This window comes from Cynoglossus semilaevis, chromosome 17, assembly GCF_000523025.1.
Source record: "Cynoglossus semilaevis isolate Cse_v1.0 chromosome 17, Cse_v1.0, whole genome shotgun sequence".
Taxonomy (NCBI): domain Eukaryota; kingdom Metazoa; phylum Chordata; class Actinopteri; order Pleuronectiformes; family Cynoglossidae; genus Cynoglossus; species Cynoglossus semilaevis.
Window position 1 is genome coordinate 11,229,978 of NC_024323.1, and position 20,938 is coordinate 11,250,915.

At 43.1% G+C, this 20,938-nt stretch overlaps 1 protein-coding gene and 1 long non-coding RNA gene across 3 annotated transcripts in view; one reads left to right on the forward strand and one right to left on the reverse strand.

The window, feature by feature from the left end:
- Window positions 1–1,776, reverse strand: part of LOC112488440 (uncharacterized) — a 43,421-nt gene extending 41,645 nt beyond the window's left edge. For both annotated transcript variants that reach the window (XR_003052481.1, XR_003052480.1), the window contains exon 1: window positions 842–1,776. This is a non-coding gene — a long non-coding RNA (uncharacterized LOC112488440). The remainder of the gene's footprint in view (window positions 1–841) is intronic.
- Window positions 1–20,938, forward strand: part of LOC103393281 (protein shisa-8) — a 49,489-nt gene that overhangs the window by 23,366 nt on the left and 5,185 nt on the right. The window contains exons 2-3 of the mRNA XM_025064701.1: window positions 343–458; window positions 19,004–19,120. Of these exons, the coding sequence (XP_024920469.1) occupies window positions 343–458; window positions 19,004–19,120 (233 nt within the window). The remainder of the gene's footprint in view (window positions 1–342; window positions 459–19,003; window positions 19,121–20,938) is intronic.

Below are 20,938 nucleotides of genomic sequence, written 5' to 3' on the forward strand. Positions count from 1 at the left end.
GGCGTCAGAACTTGTTCAAAGGCATCAAACAACAAAAGATGGGAAGTGGGAAGGTTGGAATCTTATATATATATATATATATATATATCCATAAATAGAATGGCTTTGCATCCTGAGTCTTGCTTGGCAAATATCCAGAGTCTTTTTATCCTCCACTCCACTGCTTTGGATTCAAGTATTAATAAGTAATGTTCCTTCTGATCATCTCTCTCTCTCACTCTGTCGCAGCTCCTTCTCCATCACATCCAACTCCTCCTCACTCATTTGTCCAACGTTGAACTTCCCTTTTTCTCTTTCTTAACTGTAAATGCTGATTTGCTCGTTTTTTCGTTCTCCTTCCAGAACACTGACGGAACTCTTGAAGCAGCCAGCAGAGCCTGGAGCAGTCGATGGGACTGGGGTTCATCATCCAATCGGAACCAACGGCATCTCCGCCAGAACACTGCGCTCCAACAACGGTCAGTACTTAAACTCAATCACGAGACGTCCCCAAGTGTGTGACACGTTTGGCAGGGTTGTCGTGCTATCATTACATCCACTTGGGGGCAGTACTGAGTTCAAAGTTCATTTACATGCCAACAAAATCTTTCTAACGATAACAAAGGTTTGTGGAGGAGGTTGTTCCTGCTCAAGTTCGAGTTCCCAAAAGAGGCAGCGCAGGAGGCAGTGGTAGACTTTTGCTTAATTTTGTTTTCATTTTCTTTTCTGTCACCTTTTTTTACATCACTAAGCTAACTTTAAAAATTGTTTTACTGATTTTACTCGTTTAGATGAAACAAAGAACCAGTTCATCCATTATAGCCACAATTACTCAAAATATATTCAAAACCCACACACTCACCTTCTCTGAAGAACTTGTTTTTCCATCTCTTAGTCTCAAGAATCTCCTTTCACTTCTTTCTTTGTTTCCGACTCAGAGCGACCTTTCAAAATTGAGAAAAATTGAATTACGAGGTGTGAATTCTAGATAGAATTTAAAAGAGAATTTAATGGACACAGAGTGACTTCGTCAGGACCCAAAAATATACGTAATTCATCACCGGTGTTTTTCCTGTCACACAGATCGTAGAGTAACACACACACACACCTGTCTCAGGTCTATCTCTCAGCACATGGACAATCAGACAGACAGGTCATTTTTTAATCAAGATGTAATTAGCACTACCCCAGGTCCAGAACCACAGAGGCAGCGCTCTGTTATCCATCTGTCTCACTTCTTCTCTGGAGCATCAGAACCCTCTCTCTCTCCCTCTCTCACTCTCTCTCACTACCACACACACACTTCTTGCTCAACATAACCCTGCACTTATTAAGTGCATTGAGACTCAAATTAGTGGCCACACGGTGTTTCCTGAGGGCTCATTGGTGACAAGACTGATGGCGTGTTTTCAAGGACAAAGGTCCCCGTCGCCTCACACTTTTATCCTCGTCATTAAACACAACAGACAGAATGTGAACTGTCCCCTGACATGTTGGTGTCTGTAGCCAACCGCTAACCTGTTTCTCTGCAGCACCAGGGAGGGTTTCATCAGGAAACCCTGGAGATGAAGCTGCTCTCAGAGATAATTATCATACCTAAAAGGCAGGCGTGTCCCTCAGGCGACGGTACAATACTTTCCACAGGCCGGGTGGACTAAATATTTCATTATTCCAGCAACACTTTCACAAACGCACAAGAGTTTTTACACACTCTCTCTTTTTTTTTATGCTTAACTTTTATCCTATCGCTGTGGTGAGACACTCTTCTGTCCTCTTCTTCACCCTGCACGGTGCTCATTAGCGTTCTCTCTCTCTCTCTCGTGCTCTTCTGCTATTAAATCCTCATTTTTACCTCATCTAGTTTGGCCTTTCTTGTGTAATCTTTCCTCATCAATACGTGATGAGACTTTCTGAAATTCCACATGTATTACAGTACGTACCTACATGGGAAGCTATTAAACAAAAATGGATGGATGAGGCGTTTGTTTGTTGAAATAGAAAATTCCCATTTTGCCGTGTCAGCCTTTAATCATCCTTAATGAGACACTTTAATTCCTACAGGCCAATTAAAGAGAGAGAGAGAGAGTAAATCAGAAATACAAGTAAAAATAATAATAATTTATTTAGGACATAGTTCTGGGAACACTGAACGTTAGAGGTGACAGGATGTTATTAACTTGTGACAAAGTCAGGTATTTACACTTGACTTCAAATTTAAATAAAGTTTTTAAAACTTGTTTTTTTCTCACTAACATTCAGCCAAAGTAATCACGACCTTTAAATAACATTTCTGTAGGTGTCACAGATGCAGGGCTACATGCTTTTGTGTGCGATCAGAAGGAAAGATCTTACTAACTGGGCTTTTTGCTGGTTTTACATCACAAAGATTTTTGTGCAGAGAAAAAACTGAATAAGAAGACGAGGCCGACTCTGAAAACACAGTCAAACACTGATTTGCGGGGGAGCAGAGGGGGGGACAGGAGGGAGGAGATTAAACTGAGATATAGTTGAAAAAGTGTCAACAGAGAAATGTGGAATAAAATGAACAATATTACAATCTGTGGAAGAGGAAAAGAAGAGGAGGAAAAGTGTTAGTGAAGATGGGGAGAGATAGAGACGAGCAGTGTAAAATAGCTGGAGGTGACAGAGAGTTACAGAGTGTAAGGAGACGGAACAAGTGTGAAAAGGAGGAGGAGACACGGGAACACACAGGACGGCAGCATCACAGAGACACACAAAGGAAACAGACACAAGGGAAACTGATGTGGAAAAAGACAGACTAATGAAGGAGAGAGTGAACAGGAAGAGGATGTGCTGATATCTGGGCGGGGACCACACACACACCGACACATGTTCGTACACACACACACACACAGTTGGTTAAAAGGTGCAGGTGTGCCGTGTAGCGTTTAGGTGACTGTTCAATGTTTTCTCCTTGCTTTGTAAAGCAGGGGTCTCCAACCACTGGTCCACGGACTGGAGCACAGTGGTACAGAGTGAAAAAATGTAAAACTTAAATTTTACTAATTTATTTCCATTTACTTGTGGTAATATTTCAAAATAACATTCTGATACTTTGATACAAACAGAACAAAGACTAAAAGATATTTTATTTTATATATTAAATTTAGTGCAGTAACAGCCCATCGGTCGTTGGTACAAAAAGAGGTTTGAAACCGCTCTGGTAAAGGACAACTAAGTGTTTCAGCACCACGGACAGAGGCAGTGGTGATTTGCTTTTAGTCAGCACCACGGACAGAGGCAGTGGTGAGGTTGATCTTCAGTTGCTTTTGCTTAAGTTAAACCTAAACATTTGAACCAACAAACAGTGGAAACAGTGTTAAAAAATATGATCAGAATCAGATTTGAACATGATTGGATTTTTGTTTTGCCTGAAATACACAAAACTGAATTAACACCGTTATTTTTTTAACTGTCGTTGGTCTGGATGTTATGGTGAGTTGGTGGATATCTGAGCTGAACGTCACTGGATATCTCAACTGCCGCAACAAGATTTGCATAAAAATTCACATCTTTTTTCCTAGTGTGAGTGAAAGGCGAGGGGAGCTCGAGGGAAAACGGAGAAAGGCGAGGGGAGCTCGAGGGAAAACAGAATCTTCAGATCGGGGGAGGTGCGCGATGGTGGGACGAGAGAGACAAACATCAGTGTGACGCTGAAATCAAAACAGAAATAAGTATCATGGGAAAAGAAGAACGAGTGTTAAGTGAAAAGACGAACGACAAGCTGGAACTCGGTGTGTGTGTCTGTCTGTGTGTGTGTGTGTGTGTGTTGACGTCCTTGCCTTCATTTCTAGGATCAAATCATCACCACATGAGACCAGCGCCAATTATTACTGTATTGACATTCTCACCTGAGCCTGAGAGAGATGAGGCTGAGAGATAGGTGTGTGTGATTACTGTGGGTGTGTGTGAGAGAGTGTGTGTGTTATTATTCTCTCAATAGATGCACAGGTGTAGTGGGAATTAATAAAGTCGTTGTTTTAATTAGAACTTTAGAATTAAATTCATTGTCGTCTTCTCCGTGAAACAAAGTGCTAATTAAAATCTATAGATTATATTTAACAGCACCAGGAAGTGCAGTGTCAGTGGAACAGACACAGCAGATAACAGTTGATGTGGATGGAGATGTGTGTCATGACCCTACAGACAGACAGACAGGGTGGAAACCTGCTGATAATACGGCTGATAATTCCACACAGAACTCTCTGTTCCATCTCTGCTTGGTTTTTCCATCTCTCTCTCTCTCTCTCTCTCTCTCTCTCATTAACTTCCAAACTCTTCTTATCTTCCTGCCCACAGCTCCCCTTAAGGTCTCCGTCCATCACCTTCTCCACATGCTGCCTCCACCCACTGCCTTCTCTCCTCATCACTTCTGTCATTCTCCAAATCATGGCCCAGACAAAGCTGCTTCATCCCTCACCTCCCTGCTAATCCCTGAAGTCATTTAAAAATCCCAAAGATTTATTCCAAAATGACCCGTTGATCCTTAAGGAGGTTAGTTAAGGGACCTTAGAGTTGAAAAAGTTGATCCTTAAGGAGGTTAGTTAAGGGTTAGTTAATAAATAATCGTACAACAAACCAGCAACAAACCCTGGGTCAGCAGGTTCACTAACCCTGTGTTGCTGAATATATTTGTCCAGATACAATACACAATAATCTAATCTCTCTAATCTACCAGAGGTGAACTGATCTGATGTACGCAGCCAACGGTATCTTCAGGCACATGAGTAGTATGTTTAATATGTAAGTGTGTGTGTGTGGGTGTGTGATTGTGTGTGTATTTTGGGGGCGGAGGTCGGAGGGTTGGGCATCGATCCACTGCACTGCAGGGTCTATTTTCTCTATGTCATTTGAAGGACACAAACCTGGCTCTGCAGCCCCGCGCATCAAGCAGTTCTGACAGACGACACACACACACACACACGCCCACACACACATGCCTACACACACACACACACAGAGGGAGCGCCGAAGACCCAGCAATGACTGCCATTAGGTTGACAGACGGCTGAAAATTGCGGCTCAATAAAGACAAATTATTGTCATTGTCACTGACGTGATTCTGCAGACTGTGATTGTCGTCGAAAATCTTTTGGAAATTTGGAGATAAGCTCTGTCAGGGTTAGTCGTGTGTCACCTCCTTAGCCTCCAGCCGTCTCCAGGGTTACACTTAATGGATTGACACACAGTGTCGAGCCTTTGGCCACAACGTACGGCAAGTTGTGGAAAGTCAGAAAAGTCCTTGACAATAAACTGTTTGTGTATATATATATATATATACACACAAACATATCTACACAGAGAGATGAGCAAACATCATCAACAAACTTTTATTTTGATTTTATGTGATAGAATAAAAAGATACTTCAGTATATGGTCAGTAACGACCCATGAGCAGCAGGGGGAGTATTTTTTAATGCACGTCGTGTGTGTGTTTCTGGTTGTATTAGTGCATCAGTGCTGATATAAGCTAGTACTAAGTCCCCTGGTGAGGTGCAGTGTGTGTGGCGGAACATGAAATAGCCCCAGATTAGGCCACTGCTGCAGGCTCACTGATAGTGTCAGTGCTGCAGAGGCGACTGAGCAGGATGGAGCTCCATTTGGACTCTTTCATGTCGTAATAATGAGACGTAAACCTTCTCACTCAGGACTTAGTGAGTGCCAGCTTAGAGCAGTAGGCCCAGTGTACGGTTGTGCTGACTGGACAGGGGCCAGATTCTGCAGAAGAACACGGACGGGAATGAGCACATAATTATAAATATTTAAAAACCTTTGGTTTCATTCTCTGTGTTTCTGTTATTACGTTTGCCTTATGAAGTAATGAACTTTGGGGGCTTTTTTTTTTATATCTAAATACAAAAGTTTACTTTCAAATACTACAAAGCTTAGCCATGGATTTTCCTGTAAACAAAGTAAAATTCCATTCAGTTTATATTCAAGTTACCAGAATTAGCATTTGTGGAAGGTTAGCCGCAGGTTGGAGACTAACTTCTCCCAGAACTCTTTAGAGAGTTGACACAGTATATATATCTCCATTTTCACTCTACCGCTGTGTAGTTTTGGGAAAAAGGCAGTAAACTGCACTGTCATCACCAGCTGCCTAGGTGTCAGTGTGGAGCGACAATGTGCCGGTGCCAATGAATCATTAGTTTAGCGATAAAAATGTCCCCCTGGTGCTCACACGTCAGACACTTCACGGTGACAGCTCGGTGTTATTAGTATTACAAAGACCATGAATGCACATCTGTACGGATTTAACTGATAACACCACCCCCCCACACACACACACACACCATGAATAACTACACAGTGTGTCATCACATGTCTGACATGTCATTCTGGAGGTTGTTTGACCTAATCATAATAAACCATGCATGAAGCTCACTGACGGAGTCACGTCTGATACGACACCAGATTCACGACGTGTGAGCGCTGAAGGTTGACTGAACGTTTATTTTCTCTCTCTCTCTCTGTTTATTCATATTGTTTTTACTCTTAATCAATGAAAACATTTTAAACTCCAATAAATAACTCAGCGATGGCTCCTTAATGGTACAAAGACAAACAGATAAAACCAACAGTTGGCAGGGTTTGACGTGCGGTCAGTTGCTAATTTGATCTCATTTAAATGTTAGGACACAAAAAAAAATACTTCTTTTCCCATGAACCCTGTTTCTGCACGATGTTTACGTTGTGTCTTTAAAAAGCTTTTTGATATTACACTGTGTCAAAGATGCTGGCAGAGCTGCATCCATCACTGCAACTGAGACGTGTGTGTACGTATATATGCAACGCGTGTGTGTGTGAGTGTGTGTGAGAGACAGATGAGGTGGGACTGTCATGAAACAAAGTGGAGTCATACACCACCCTCAGTACACTGCTGCGTAAGTGACAGATAGCATTCATCTAACAGCAGTCTCTCTCTCTCTCTCTCGCTCTCTCTCACACACACTCTTTTTTTTCCCTCATTTTTCACAAATCTCCTCCTTAATTGCTCCATCATTCCACAAACATCACCATAATCCAACATCGGAGGCCGCTCAGCTCCGTGGGCAGGACTGTCACGCTCACTCCTGCCATATGCTGAGCCACACTGCTGTAATCCCAGATTGGCAATTACAGATCTGCCCAACAGGGGCAGGTTTCCTCACTCACATTCACCTGCGGTCTACATCTGATTGGTCCCTGCATCATGTGGTCCAAACTGCTGCTGCGTCCACGCTGGGACCCATTTCGTTATGGACGACATTAAACCCAAATGAGTCAGAGCAGGACTGAAGTGATTCTGTGATGTCATCGCTTTGCCTCCTCTGAGAGTAAAGACTCCATCTGCTCCTAAAGACTGCGGCGGAGTTACTATATAGTCAGCCCACATGATAACGCTATTGATAGGCTTCTTACAGACACACCAGTATCCATCATCGTCAGTGATACTTCTCAAACACTACACCGTCGTCGTTCTTTTTAGAACTGAAAACCTTAAGACACGACTGAACAGAAATATTTGTATTAGAAATATAAATGATGACAGATAAAAAAATAAAACGTGTGTTTGTTGCACACAGAGCAGTGACGCTGCTGCTGCTGCAACCGTGAGACGCTGAGTATATTTAATGTGTGTATCAAGGCTCTTGTGCTCGCATCTTCTGTGGCAGCGAAAGAGTGGGAAGTTGAAAGAAGAAGACAATGAATAAACCACAGACAGCCAGATGACAAGATAGAGGGAGAAGGCACGGGTGCAGAGAGGAAGAGGTTCCCAAAAGTGACAGTGGAGATAACACAGAGGTGGAAAAAAAGAAGAAAAGAAGATGCTGGAAAAAAAAAGAGAAAAATGTCATGATACGATGGAAGGAAAGAGAGAGAGAGAGAAAAAAATATTCCTTATGAAATGTCGATACTGATCTCAGTCTGTTGTGGAGCTTCTCCGAGTTAAGTGTTTGCACTGACGCAGTCATCACAATGCATTATGGGAGATAAAGGACAGGCCAGGACTGGTCACAGAACGCAGCTGCAAAAGGGAGGGAAGTGAGAGGTCACAGAACGCAGCTGCAAAAGGGAGGGAGGTGAGAGGTAAAGAAGAAGAAGAAGAAGAGAAAGAAAAAAAAGCCTGCTATGAAAGAAGATTGCTTCAATCACAGCTGCCACTGTGTGTGGCACCTCAATCATTCAGCTGGGCACAGGAGACACCGAGGAGGAAGAGGACGAGTTAAAGTGGCGAGGGCGAAGACATGAGAGTGGAATTAAAGGACTGATGGCTGCGATTCCACAGATGAAGAGTTACAGCAGACAATGCTCAGTGTGTGTTCCCATGCGTTTGTGCGCATGCAGGCGACGCGTGTGTCGCCAATATGTGTGCAGCAGATGGAGGAGATAGGGTGAGGACGAGGTGAGAAATGTGGTGGAACACTGAATTTGAAAGACAGATAAGAGTGCACTCGCCCCAGTATGGTAATGTCTGTCTTTGGTCATGCACAGCAGCAGAACCTGTTAAAAGTTCTCCGACACTTGCTCCTCTTCCTCCCACTTTCCTCCTGCTATATGGACAATTGTCTGTCTGCTCTGTCCTTGTCCATTACCGCGTGCGCGGCGTGTGAAATGTCAGTGGACAGCTCCAATGTTCGGGCTGCACTGAGGGAAATGTCAGGCATTCAAACTGTGACTGCATTTAAGTAGGTGGAGGGTTCAAGGCCCGTGAAGCAAACGTGCAGCTACAGCAGCACGTGGTTGAGGTCGCGATATTCAGGTTAGTCAGCAAAACAACAACAACCCCAAAATGACAAAGAAACACTATTAGCACCATACTTTGTCTCTTTAACTTCTTAAAATAACATTACGCCAATATAAGTGCTAATCAAAATGCCATACTACATGACAAGTCATAACGGGATTCCAAAATTGTTAGGATGAAAAGAAAAAAAATCATATGGTCCCTACTATTGAAAACTTATATATATATATAAAAACAAACTTCAAATAATAATGTTAGATAAAAATGTGATTTTAATTTCATTTCAGTTGATTGTCTGGCTCTCAAGACGTCTGTACAGAAAATACGTCTTTTGACGTATATATACTGTACACAGTTGGTGACGCCTGCTATAGGTGTTTTTCACACGTTATTTAACTTCAGCCATGACCTACCAGGGACATACGGTAACATAATAAATGTGTTGTTTTTCTAATGCACAGAAAATAAAGCAGCACATCATCAGTCAGTGGTTTCAGAAATCTGACAAACTGACAAATAGAATAAAGTCAATTAAAATCAAAATCTTCAAACCCTACTTGCACTTCCACCGTCAAACCATCTGTGGTGTGCTGCTTCCAAAGTCAATGAGAGAAAACTGAAAGCTGGTGACGGACGGTAACAACCACCCCTCAGTAAACGAAGGCCGTGAAAGGTCAGCGGTGTCAGTCACGGATCGTTGAACACAGTTTTGTGTCGTCCGCCTGTCGGACCGTGGCAACGTGATTTGCATCCAGGCTGATGCAGCGCACGTTCCACTGCAGGTGACAACTGTCGTTTTTTAGAACTGGACTGAATGTACCGTGGGTTTTTGTATGTCGCTGGTTCAGCGTTTTAAATACGAGGGCACAGATGCTGAGGAGGAAGTTGGAGGCTATAAAAAAGTCAAAAGGTCAGATATGAAAGGTGAGAATTATTTGAAAAAGGTTTTTTTCGGAGAGTGTGTAGTTTTTTTTTAAACTTAAACAGTCATTTTTGATGGGTCACTAAGAGTGTATTGTGATGTGTGTGTGTAGTGGTGTTTTGTCATTTTTCAATTGTCAACTAACAGAAAAATGGAGGCAGTACAAGGCAGTAATGCAACTCGACAAACGCCAGCTGCCATTTGAACCCATGAGGACAGGAGGTGGGGGGTGGGGGGAGACCATTTGAACCCATGAGGACAGGAGGTGTTGGGGGGTGAACCCATGAGGACAGGAGGTGGGGGGAGATAGAATAAAGCTCAGGGTCCAACAAAGGGGCAACAGGTGGTTCAGCATACGTCAGTTTGCCCCCTCGGGGTCTAGATCAGACTCCGGCCAAGAATTTGGAAGGTGCAATCAGACTCCTGCACCATCAGCCAGGATCCATTCCAGCAGCCGAGGCAGACCAACGGCTAAAATGATGACAAACGACAATCGGAATAAAACACCATCTGTTATTACAGTCACCGCCACAATAATTCTTGGCTGAAACCACATCTATTCATCAGCCTCCAAGCCTCCCCGACCCCTGTGCAGGTCGTGTGCAGCTGAGGTAGTTGGAATCACATCGCTGCAAAGCCGGTGGTTTGTCATTTTAAGAACGGAAGAAGCCGATTCACAAAAGGTAAAGCAAACAATGTCAGCAGTTGTGGCTTCTCTTTTTTTTTTTTTAGCACAGTGACCTACATTTTACACTGGCTTACAATGACAGTGCACTGGAGAGAGAGAGGGTGGGTAATTACTCTGAGGTGCTTGGACTCTCCTGCTCTCTCTCTCTTTGTCTCTCCCTTTTGGGGCCAGAGGACAGTAAAAATAAATGAGAGGGATAAAAAAAAAGGGTTTTCCTTTTTTACTTCTACCTTTTTCCTTTAAAATTCTTATCTTTTCATCTTTTTTCCTTCTGAATACCTGTTTTTTTCTCTCCTCCTCTTCCTCTTCTATAACCTTAGTTTATCTCTCTTAAAAAAATATACGACATCTTGAAGTGAGTTTTTTTTTTGCTACACTGAGAAAAACCAGTACAAGTATGGAACTAATCTGAAAAAGATCTGTCAGGGAACGGGGGTTTCGACTTCTGAACATTGTTGACCTTCCTCTTAGGATCAATACAACTGCCCTCCCCTTAACCCCCCCGCCCCCCAACCCACCCACACACAGATACAATTACACACAAGCCCTCATTCATGCATAAACAAACACCAAGACAAATTGACATTGTAAGTAGAATTATTTAGGTTTTTCATTTGCGAAAATGTTTTGGTCCAACAGCAGTCAATGAAAATCCTGACTTCAAACACTGTCGTTCTCTCTGTTTCTCCGTAAAGTCATTCCCGTTTGTCATCCTCTCATGTATGTGAGCTGGTATGGATGTTGTCCTACGAGTTCCTCACTTTTTCCTCATTTTTGCATCTGCACTGAAGCGGTGTTCAATGTGTGAGGCGCTCCCCAGAGGTGGACGCTTCAAACTTTGAAAACATCAAACTTCAAATGTCTTAACAAGCCTGAGGACGACAAGCTAACAAGCTGTGAATGTGACAATGAAAAAGTGTGTGATAATGAACAGGAGATTCCATCACTCACTCAACGGCCACAGCTGCCACTTCCTCCTGGTTTATTCAGAGCCCTCCCTCTGCCCCCCCACCATAGTGGGATGATCCCAAGGTGCAGCACGAGGGACTGCATGCAGCCCATGTTCTTGCAATATTTTGCAACACAATTCAGGAAATAGAAACGTTTCCCACAATTTTTCAATTTTTTTCCAATTTTATCATCCATTTATCTCCCGCAGCCATCTGCTCCTATACTCCTCTCCTCCCTATATATTTCTGTCTCACTCCTGCCATCACACCTCCCTCACAGCATCTATCATTTCCTTCCTCCCTCACTCTCCTCCTTACTTTACTCCCCATCATTTTTTTTACTCATCCCTCCCTCCCTTTGTTCCGCCCTCTCTGCAGGGTATATAGGAGCCAATTAGCAGTCTCTGCAGACCATGCTAACAGCCCTCACCTGCCCCCCCCCCCCCCCCCCCCCCTCCCAGGTGGCCTTTGCGGCACTGACCCAGTCCAGCATGTTAATCGGGTATTGGCTGGAACAGCTGAGACGCAGGCAGGAACAGGGAGGAAGTGACTGTAGGAGTAATGGTGATTGTTTGGATTGAGGGTGATTTGAAGGTCATCCTCAGGAATACACAGACACACAAACACAAACACACACACACTTAGGTGCACATGAGCGTACTCTGTCTGAGAGTGTGTCTGTAGAGCATCAATCACTGTTTGCCACGGTGGCTGGACACACGGGCAAAAGATTCACGCTTTAAGAAGCAGAGAGAAGCTGGCTCCTGATGTGACAAGACAAGGGACAGAGGACGTGCATGTGTGTGTGTGTGTGTGTGTGTGTGTGAAGAAGCATACACACGTTGGCAGTCGATGTGTAAAAGGTGTCTGTGTTGTGGTGTTTATAAAATATGTAGTGCAGTAGTTAAAGCCACTGTGAGTCTGCCTCCAGGGGGCGCCGCGTTGTCTCTGCTCCGAGGTCACACCTCGACTTACATTAATCATAATACAAGGGAGAGAAGCTGCGGTGCTACATCTGTCTGCTTCTAGCAGTGTTTCCACCCCCTGACGCCCCCGCCCATGAGTGCACCACGACAACATGAGTAAAAACATTGTTAAAGGAACAATTATATTAAACTTTAAAACCACCCACGCTCACAAACACTGCGGAGAAATAACAAAGGGAAACACTTTTACACAAAACACGACTCCATGATGAACCCAGCTAAGAATTTAAGAGGAACTGTTTTTTGCTATTTAAAAAAAAAAAAAAAAAGTCTGTGAACGTGAGGCAAATAAATCATGAAAAGCAACAATCCACATTTCATGGCATTGATTGAACTCACGGAGCAGATGTTGACCCAACACACACCAAGACTGTGGTTTAGACTCATCATCAAAACAATTAAATCAAAAAGGTACTTTTTACGTCCACACGTCCTCCAACCACACAGTACATGCTCAGATTAAGAGGTTATTTAAGATTATCACTCAAATGTAGCTCTCAGACCGTTCTCTGACTCTGTGAATGTAGCTCTCAGACCGTTCTCTGACTCAGACTCTTAGCTTTGTTCTGTGTTTAAACCTCATACAACCTTTGTCCAGTTTTAAGATTACAATGTTATATAATCATTAGTTTCAGTAAGCAGCTCAAGATTGTCTTTTGGACAATATTTGCAGCGTACTCCCCCCGGTGGACGTCTCAGGGCGCTCACCTTCGTTCGCCAAGTGTAGTAATGAAATCTGTGAGATGGAGGACGCCGTTGGTCGACTGCGGCGTTTTTATGGTATTGTGTGAAGTCATTGAGCGGAGCAGTTCTGCTGCACGCAGAATATGGATGAGATCATTCCCCACACACAGGGCAAACGCACGGAGCGAAGAAAACAAACACGGCCGCCGAGACGTACGGGACCGCCGCACTAATATGTTTCCAAACACACACTCACGAGGTTATTACCATGAGAAAGTGGATGTGAGTCGGTCTAAACATATTATCTCTGAAATCACATTACAGACTTCTAACGAACACACACACATATTCACACACACACAAACACACTGCGTCTGCATGTGTGGGCCATTTCTTAGAGCAAACTAACAACAAACACTGTTTAAAGTTTAAAGTTTCCTGTGACTTCATTATTTTTCTCCCAACATCTTTAACATCAAAAGTAATTTAAATTCTGACTGCGATTGTGACTGAACCTGCAGATGTTAACGACCAAAACTGCCCTTTGACCTTAAATTCAATCAATTTAAAGAGATGTTGGCAAATAAATGAATGTCATTAATTGGATTTAAGGATTAAATTCATACATTTTTTCCTGCTTCTATGATTGTTGTGATATTAGTCTCAGGCACCAAGGAAACTTCCACAGGTTTATGGATGACATGAGCCATTGTACTAAAACTGAACAAAATATAAATGAAAGAAACATCAGACGACAATTTTAAAAGGATTTTAAGATGATGAAAACAAATCAAGTCGTTATAGTATGACTTTTTTTTTTAAATAAAAGGCAACATTTTTCGCCATGAGGGATCGATGATGACTTCCTGTTCAACTTGAACACAGTCTGTGGTGTTGAGGTAAAGCAGCGGGTGAAAACGCCAAAACCAAAGCCTGAAGGCAGAAACAGCCGACAGCAGTTTCCTGAGCGACGGTGGCTGTGGCTCATTTAGCTGATTGTTCTGAGTAAACACCGTCCTGACTGCAGGCCACTCTACATTACGTGCATGTGGGGATCGGTTACACGACGTTTCCAGGGACCTGGTGTTGTACAGGCGCTGTAATTGTACGTCGATACCCCCGGTAGCTACTTGGTCTTTTTGTCCATTTGAATAATGTTTCCAAGACAATTTTATTGAATTTCTGTCTGCGTCATCACGACATAAGGATCATTTGGAGAGATGATACAAGACATTTGGTGCCATGCTGCTGTGCCTTCAGTATCAAACCCTCGGGGGAGGAGGGGGGGGGGGGGGCTGGTGCGATGAGCAAGGCGACAAGCCCCGTTAGACTCCGATATACAGTACATTAACTGGATATATATACTGAGTCACTGATTCCTTCATTTTTTACACAGTGTCAGAACTCCAAAGTATTTGTCCTCACCAAGTACCACCAGAAAGAGTAACATAAAATAACTCAGCTCAACTAAGCACATTATATATAGATAAATTAATTATTCCTCGTAAGATTATTAGCCTTTTAATCAGGAAAGAAACTAGGTAAGAACTAAAGAGAGACATTCTTGCGCTCGTCTGAGTCTGAACGCCTCTGTCCGTGGTGCTGAAAACCAGTCAATTCATTTGTACAGACAAAAAAAAAAAAAAAGCAATAAAAATGCCTGCCATCTGATTCTATAGCACTTTTTCTCACCTTAATTTAAATTATTGTTTCCGTGGATTTCCATGAAGGGTTCTTAATTCTCAAAGCCCTGAGGGGGAATTTAAACGTTGGAGGAATTCATTAGCTTAAAGATTTGTGGACAATTTGATTGACATTTTTGGCCATTTCCTGCACAAATGGGTACATTCAGCTAACGAGGAAAGAGAAAGAGAGAGAGAGAGACGGAGAGAGGAAGAGAGTGTGTGTGTGTGTGTGTGTGTGTGTGTGTTCACACTGAATTAAGTAAAGTGCTGGGAAGCCACAGAAGAGTTCACTGTAGGAGCTACAGGCAAAAATTAATGGTGTCATTTCAGGATAAGTCGCCATTTAGCCTACAAATATACTGTACAAGAGGGAGAGAGGAGGGCAAGAGGAAACCAGGGGCAGGAAGGAGGGAGAGAGGGAAGGAGCGGGGGGTAAGTAATGTCCACTTTAGTGCCCTGGAATGACTCTGCTGAACACACAAACAAGTCAGGCTGAGATCAGACGGATATAAACAGCATTAGAGAGAATCAGAAATTGAGCAGATGAGTCTGGATGTGGCGTTTTCCCCTGATTTCATCAGAGCCCGTTAGCATCAAACACCAGGGGGAGCCGTAGGTGTTTGATGTCGTAATTTAAACATTTCACCTCATTAAAAGACCGTCGTTATTACAGATCACAACTGCACTTCATTATCATTTACTCAATTCCGGTAAAAGAATTTCAGCAGAGCAGTGATTACACGTGCCCGTCACCGCCTTCAAAAATGAACCTTTTCCGTCTCTGTTTGAACATCGTCCAAACTGCACTGCTACTGTGACATTTTTCTGTTGGTTTAAACACAGATTTTAAAATTGGAAAAAGATTGAAGCGGTTGAGATTAGTTTTTTTCTGGCACGCAGCGACTAAAAGCTCACACAAGGCAAACACAGTTGATGAATTTTAACTGCAGCTCAATTAAGTGTTTAAATATCAATGAAGGACTTCATAGAGACGGTGATAAACCTCTGATCTGAGGGGAGACCTCCTGGGAATACCAGGAACTGGAAACCTTTCCATTCTTTGGTCAGACTGTGGCAGAACATGGAGGTTTAGATGTTGCCCTTGCTGGTTGCGGTCGCTGCCCGGCCACAGCCTGGGATTAGAACCCGGAACCTTCTGTGTGGCAGGCTAGAACCTCCATAGCTCCCCATTTTCTTATCATCCTGTGTCTCCTCGTTATCATGAACTTATAAAATGGAATTTGCAAAATGTAAAGAGCAGTGAGTGAGTCTACAACAACAACAGATGGTCTGCCGTACAGTTGCTGTGACAGAGAACAACAATAGGAAGAGAGCGAATGAACGCAACTGAGTGAGGAAGAGGAGGACTAGGAAAATCAGAGTGAAGAGAGAGAGAGAGAGATGTAAAGGTTGACGTAAAAACCGACAGAAGAAAAAGCAGCAGGAGTGGATGTGAGAGTCAGCGAACGAGCATCTGCTCGTGCTTTGAATTGTTGTTGCTTTGCGTGATTTAGAGGCGGCAGAAGTCGGTCGTACGCCACAACACTTCACACAAATGTTGGCGTGTCGGTTTTTCTCCTGTACCACATGGAGCTGGAAATTAATGAAGGAGGCCCATATGTCAAACACATGCCCCACACTGGAAGCTCTCACACGAGGACGGTATAGCAGTCACACGACATTATACTAATCAGAAAAAAACAAAGAAACGACAGAAAACCAAATCATTTTTATCCTATTCAGCAGGTAAGTATGACGGCAACTGATACCACCACAAACTGATGAAATACTTTATACTAATGAAGATCTTGGTGTGTTTTCTGTGTTGTGTAGATTGTAAGAATTATAGAAACTGTTAACTGTTCGGCTGAGGTTCTGTCCATTAACGTGGAGAAAACTCTCGAGCCTTGTTCTGTGTGAGAGTGTGTGATTTTGCAGCTTCTGCTCCAATAGTTTCATCTGCATGCAGGCCGGTCGTATTAACAGCTGCTGCATGACTTTGGTAACATGTATATTTCATTAGTGGAGAGATATCCTGGTCCTTTCACTCCTCACCTCCGCTGCTACACTCACACATCACACACCGCGACCTACAGAGCACTCGTCCAGTCCTCGTCCAGTCCTCGTCCAGTCCTCGTCCAGTCTAACCCAGCAGAGCGAGACAGAGACAGAGAGTCAGGAGTTATTACTCAGGTTTCAGCTGTTTGATGCTCCATGCATTAAACAACACAGGTCTGGGTTTCTGAGCCCCGCGGCCCACGCTGCCTCACCCACGCTGCCTCACCCACACTGCCTCACCCACACTGCCTCACCCACACTGCCTCACCCACACTGCCTCACCCACACTGCCTCACCCACACTGCCTCACCCACGCTGCCTCACCCATGCTGCCTCACCCACGCTGCCTCACCCATGCTGCCTTATTCCCTTTTTTATTCGCCTCCCCCACTCTGTGTGTGGCAGTAGTTATGTCAGAGAAAGACGGGCTGGAGCCCTTGCAGCAGTCAGCCTCTTTGATGTTGAGCCCTGCTGAATTAGGCCATTACCCAGCAGTGCATAGACGCTTACACACACACACACACACACACACAGAGAGAGAGAGAGAGAAACTGATACAGAATGTATGCAACTGCACACACCATCATGCATATGCATGCAAAATTACAACCTGCCTCTTCATATTCAGCAGCTGTAAACACACACACACACACACACAAAAGTGACCGCTTTCTTTTGTCACCGTTTGGCTTTACACACACACACACACACACATCCAAACAACTCATTCCCTTGGCCAATTCTTATAAATTCCTACAAAACACAAATGCATGCAGGCACAAATGTGCACCACAAACACACACACACACCGAAAAAATAGGACACTCAGGGGGGAATTTATTCATGAATACAGAACACAGGGAATCATTTTTTTTCCATTGCACTCTTTCACTTGCACGGTCGTTATGTGAATAGTTGCAACTCGTCCAAAATTGGAAAAATATCTGAATCACAAACAAAACAGGTGACCAGATTTTTGAGTTTATTTATTAATTTTTTTTTACACGTACAATTGACGATTTCAGGTTATTAAGCTGGTATTCATGTTCAATATTGACCGCACTGAGAGAAAAATAAAAATTCAATCTATTTTTATAAATAACAACCAAATACATTCAACAGTGTTTATAAATATATATATAAATAATCATTTCTGCCACAGAGTGAGATTTCATAATTTTTTCGTTTTGTGTTCCGTTTTAATTAAAAGCACTTTTTTTTACCTTTAACTCCTACGTCTGATGTGGGCGGAGCCGGTGGTAAGATCTGACGTCAGGCCATAAACATTTATACCTACGCACACACACATCAAATTACCACACACACACACACACACTCGTGTGCTCCCCTGCACTCTGCAGCACTTATAGCGTGTCACCAGTGCATATCAATTACACGCTGGATGAAGATCTATTTCTAATTCAATCACTCATAGCTGGTGTCACATCCCTCCCTCCATCCCTCTCTCCCTCCCTGCCTCCCTCTCTTCCTCCCTCACTTCATCTCCAGCTCTCTGGTACTCTAATATTTTTCCCCATCCTTTGATTCTTGCTGACGTCTCTCTGTCAAAGTGAATTTCTTGAATGTGGGTGTCGCTGTCATGTTTAAATGTTCCTGTTTGCGCAGAAATGTGTGTGTATGTGTTACCACCGATTAAAATTCCAGTGGGTGTCGCTGTCATGTTTAAATGTTTGTGTTTGTGCAGAAATGTGTGTGTATGCGTGTATGTGTGTTACCACCGATTAATATTCCGTTTCATTTGAATTTGATTCAGAAGATGTGAAGTAGCCAACTGAAGTTTCTCGGGTCTGTTAAAAACACTTTAGACTTTCTCAAACTGATTTAGTTAAAAACATATTTGTATTGGACTACACTGACTCTACAGCTGTAAGGAGGCAAAAACCAACCTCAGACCCAGACCACTTCCATGTTTGGTCTAATAACACCAAACACGTGTGATGAACACAGAGCCTTGGGCAAAGTGATAAAATTAACCTACAAATCACAACAACAACAACAACAACAACAACAACTCCACAGCTGCTTCACACACGCTAACACGAGGAGCCTTTGTGTTAACACACCGCCCGTGACCTTTGAATTCTGCTGTTCACGTGGGTGACCTCAGGGCTGTGGACAAGAGCAGTGTTTGTCAACCGTGTAACAACCTAACAAATATATCTACTTACATATTTCAACATTTTTGCAGTAATAATTGTATGTATGTAAAGTTTAAAAAAAAAAAACAATCACTGAAACATGACGTCTTCTCTCTCTGTCCATTTGTCTCCGTCTCCCACAGATCACAACCATTTGAACAATGCAGCCCTGTCTCCCCTGGGCCCTGCCATGGCTCTGTCTCACCCTCATAACAACCTAGGGATCGGATTCAACAAGTACACTTCGCTCAAGCCTGTGGGTGAGTCACTACTCGCATACACACACACAAACACACACACTGACAAAGGCCATAACAAGATGGATGGAGAGAACACACATTTTCTTGTACAGGGGTCAAATACTGCACAGTAAAAACAAGCCAGAACTGAGATGTTGGAACACACTGTATCGCTGCCACTTGTTTGTTTTTTATATGCAATGTCAGTGCATCCACACAAGAGCGGCCGTGTGACGTAAACACGTTTAAAATCACCAAATGATTCCCCTCACGGAGGACTGTCACTGTGCGTACACGTTCCCCCGTTTTAAATGGACAAAGAGCAGCTGCAAAAACCAACGGCCCAACAATGTGAGTGCTGGGTTTCAAACGTAGCCTTTATTTTTTTAAATAAATAAATAAATTACGTCGCAAACACGGCTCAGACAGGTCCTCGACCCTCTGGAGTTAACACCTAAACAAACTACTAAAAACTAAACTTTTTGACAACATAAATGGCACTCGACACTTCTGTTCTGTAACGGTTGTCGTTGGACACAATCCATCATTAAACCGCTGACAGACGACGACACGGTGATGATGATCGGAAACTACAGCTCGACACGTGCACATGTGTTGCTCATTAATAACTTATGTAAATGAAGAGGAGGTCGATCATCATTAAACCACTGACACTGAATCAGTGCAGGAAAATGAACCGAGATCATCTCCAGGTCTGATAAACACGTCCTTTTTTCAAATGACCTAGAACCTCCACTGGTGTTGTAAATAATGGACATTATTTTTCCTCACATTATTTGTAATCTGAACAGTCTCTAATCTGTGGATTATGACATTCTAATCATACACTGGTATTACTGATTTGACTTTCTGCCGTTGATGTTTTGCACCTTCACGGTGGAAGAAATCAAACCCCCTTTTGCACCTTCACGGTGGAAGAAATCAACCCCACCCCTCCACCCCCCCACATCAGGGTTCCCCACTGTATCTCCACTACAGTGTCACCTTCACTCTGTGTCTGTGGCCACCTACCACACACGGAAGCGTATGATTGTGCTCATAATTTAGTCATCATTTCACACATGGTTATCAGTTCTCCTGCCTGGGCGTAAACAAACCGCCACCAGGTCCAGAGGCTGTGACGGTGTAAACAAAGTCATGGCTAGGACACGCGAGGTACTTGGATGATGCTGCTGACCAAGGTCTGGATGAAACTGCAGGTAGTTGGACCAGGCTGCTGTGAAATGTGGCACACGGTGAATCAATGAACAAAAAAAAAAAAAAAAGGTAAAAATCAAAAGACAGGAAGTTGTACAGTTTCTAAGAAAGGTGGGAAGGGAACAGGGAAAGCAAACTGACAGGATTAAAAAATTCAACAACGTGCCAGATGTAGCAGCAGGAACCAGGGCCAGGCAGCTGGAGTGGGTTTTAAATAAAAAATAAATAAAAATAAAAGTGGACTGGCGTTGTTGGCAAATCAAAATTTGGGCCGATTTCAACATACAACCACAACTGCACATAGTTGTGAACCTATACTACACACACATATAGTAACAATATTTTCATAAAAAATCATAGGAGACAATATGTTGATAAAAAAATGTTTAAAAAAACATTTTCCACTTTAAAGTTAAGTCAGATCTGATCCAGAAAAAGACTCTAAAAGATAAAAAAAAAAAAACTTGGGGAAGCTTTCAAAACTACAAGAGTTAGAGTAATGGCTTTGAAGATGTTAGCGCTCCTCCAACCGTGCGGGTTTAAAGGGTTTTTAATGTATTACACTTCAGTTCGGTTCCTGCAGGCGGTGATGAGTACAGAGCATGTGAGGGTGAAAGAAAG